At 41.5% G+C, this 2632-nt stretch overlaps 1 protein-coding gene across 7 annotated transcripts in view; it reads right to left on the bottom strand.

The window, feature by feature from the left end:
• The window catches only part of gulp1a (GULP PTB domain containing engulfment adaptor 1a), a 101392-nt gene that overhangs the window by 10178 nt on the left and 88582 nt on the right, over positions 1–2632 (bottom strand). For all 7 annotated transcript variants that reach the window (XM_036209594.1, XM_024286997.2, XM_036209596.1 and 4 more), the window contains one exon: positions 1496–1567. In XM_036209594.1, the coding sequence (XP_036065487.1) occupies positions 1496–1567 (72 nt within the window). The remainder of the gene's footprint in view (positions 1–1495; positions 1568–2632) is intronic.

Below are 2632 nucleotides of genomic sequence, written 5' to 3'. Positions count from 1 at the left end.
GCAAAAAAAACTTTCATTTTTCAATTTTTTTGTGTCCTGTCTTACATAAATTCCATCTGAAACAGGGGTTTGTTGCTTTAGATGGAGGGTTCCTTTAAGACACCCCCCTGAAAATAACTAATATTTCATAAATAATTTGTTTTTTGTGTGCCAAAGGTAATATATGATCATATATATTGGTATAGTTTACTCTGAAAGGCTTAAGAAAACCTTGTTATGGCCCATTTAAAAGTTAAATATTGGAAAATTGTGTAATTTTTTTTCTTTTTGCCCGAGAAAAGCATCTTGGATAAAAAGTCATATATTTAGTTAAATCTACACCTTGAACTCAAAATGGTACAGGCAAAATAACATAAGATTGTCCAACAAACATAATCCTTTGTAGGTCTGCAGGAGATTATCTAGTGGATTATTTTTTTGCATGACTTAAACATTTGCCAGCGTAAATCCATTGATCCAGAAAAAATAAGTTTTAAATAGCCTTTAGCAGATGCTTAAGTTCACAGAAGTTGGTAAACGTTTGGTTTGAGATATTTCCTTAAAAAAAATAATAAAAAAAAAACATAACTTAACCTGAACAGTGATAGTGCATTCCTGGGAAATCGATGCTGAACAAGCTAAAGCACCCAGGTATTTCCACATTAGCCAGCATGGAGCCTTCAAGGACATCCTGACCTTTACAAACTCCTTCTTTTCCTCAGCACTTGATCTTTGAAAGCATTGCTCCGCTTCCTTTAACTGCCTGTGTATCTGGGAGAGTTACCATGGAGCTGTGGCCAGAGAGATCAAATGTATTGTGACAACAGAGCTTTGGGTTTGAGAAAACGGCCTCCCCGCACCCCCCAGCCCTGAAAAGGCCCCACAGATTCAGCTGTTGGCAGGAGGAGAGAGCGGGGGGGGGCAGCACATCCATATTAGCAGGAGTCTGTGAGAGAGCTGCCCGGGCCGTTCCCAGGCCTAAAGGTCTGCTTAAAGGGCAGCAGCGCCGGCCGCACTGGATTTTTCCTGGAAGGAACCCAGGTTAAGTAACGTTCAGTGGAGCTTCACCACAAATGTGGAACCCTGATGGTGTTTGACGATACAGTTTTTCCATTGGGAGGGTGTAGATTCCACCACACAGCAGCTGGTAAATGAGCTGAATCAGAAAGTTTTCTTAAGATTTCCAACTCTCAGCATCTGCACTTTAAAAGAGCTATTCCTAATGCTATTATGGAGCAAGAATCTCAGAATAATCTGATTAGGAGAGACACTTGGTGGATGGATATTCCTGCTTGCTGACTTTTCCATCTACGTGTGGAAGGCCGGCTGAGCAAAGTGCTGATGAGGCACTTCCAGGCATCTACAGTTGGGAGCTGAGACACTCCAAGGGCACCTTGCTGGGGGGTGGGGGTGGGGGCATTTGTCACTCGCTCCCACCTCCTCCTGCAAACCAATCTGCTCACTAAAGAACCGACTCCTTTCTTTGGGCAGAAGCTCGTCCGGAGACTGGCCTTACCTTCAGCTTTCTCACTGCATCCTTCACAACTTCGGTGCCTTTAGGGGCTTCAACCTCAGTGTTTCCCAGGAACTGGATGGAGGGAGAGAGAGAGAACAAAAGTGTGCATTAGTGTGTGAATTTCACATAAAAAACATTTACATAAATGCATTACTCTGGTGTTTCTCTGAGCTACACAGAAATGACCCGATTGACTGTTTTCCAATAGATGGAGCCATTGGGCTTAAATAAACCCTCTTAAGCAACAGACACTGTTACACTGTTACCAAAGCTTCATGAAAACCAAAGACTGTTTCAACATCAGAGTCCATAAACTCTGGTGTCCAACCTTCGACTTTCTACGAGAAGTTCCAAACAGGAAATACCCATTGTCTCCAAGAAGCCAAAATCCTATTGACTTCTACAGAAAAATAAATCACTGTTACTCAGTCATTACATTTGTCAGAATAATCATTCTTTCTCTGATGTCTTTCTTCTAACAATTTCCTTTTTCCCATATTTTTTTGTTGTTCAACTTATTCTATAAAGCCTAAATAGAAATGTGGTCTCATGTCAGACATTCAAAACATTTGATTGGCAGATTCTCCCGAGCTTACTTTCGAGTGGTAGGGGTGTGGCCTTCCAAAAAGCTCACCCCAGATTGGTGAGAGTGGTTGCCATAGAAATGTCTCAGACTGACTCGGACCAATCACAGCTTAGTGACAATTTCTGATTCCAACATTTCGTAATATTGCGAAAAAAAGGCGAGTGACTCGACTTTATTTCATCAGAGCTGGAAATAAGCCCTTTTGTGTGAGTGACATCACACTAACTCACTCTAGTTCTCCTTTACAATCTGTCCAACCCTCATAGGCAAACACACTGTTAGGAGAGATGCTGCAGAAGCTTCAACCATTTCTTCTACACGTCTGTTAGCAGGAAACTTGCATAGAGGTAGAGTGACCGCCCTGAGACTATAGCTGGTGTGTTCAAATTATATATATCAAGTTATACTTTAAAAATGGGACCTAATGCCTTCCCGGTTAATCAACATTAAGGAATTGGATCAACTAATCTGTTGGTTAAGTCACCAATATAATGTGAAAACAGCACCTCTGCAAATCAACGTAGAAACTCCTGCTTTGTTCCTCACAGAAA

Source organism: Oryzias melastigma, linkage group LG21, assembly GCF_002922805.2.
Source record: "Oryzias melastigma strain HK-1 linkage group LG21, ASM292280v2, whole genome shotgun sequence".
NCBI classification, from domain to species: domain Eukaryota; kingdom Metazoa; phylum Chordata; class Actinopteri; order Beloniformes; family Adrianichthyidae; genus Oryzias; species Oryzias melastigma.
Note: the sequence above shows the minus strand (reverse complement) of the source record. Positions and strands in the feature narration are given on the sequence as shown.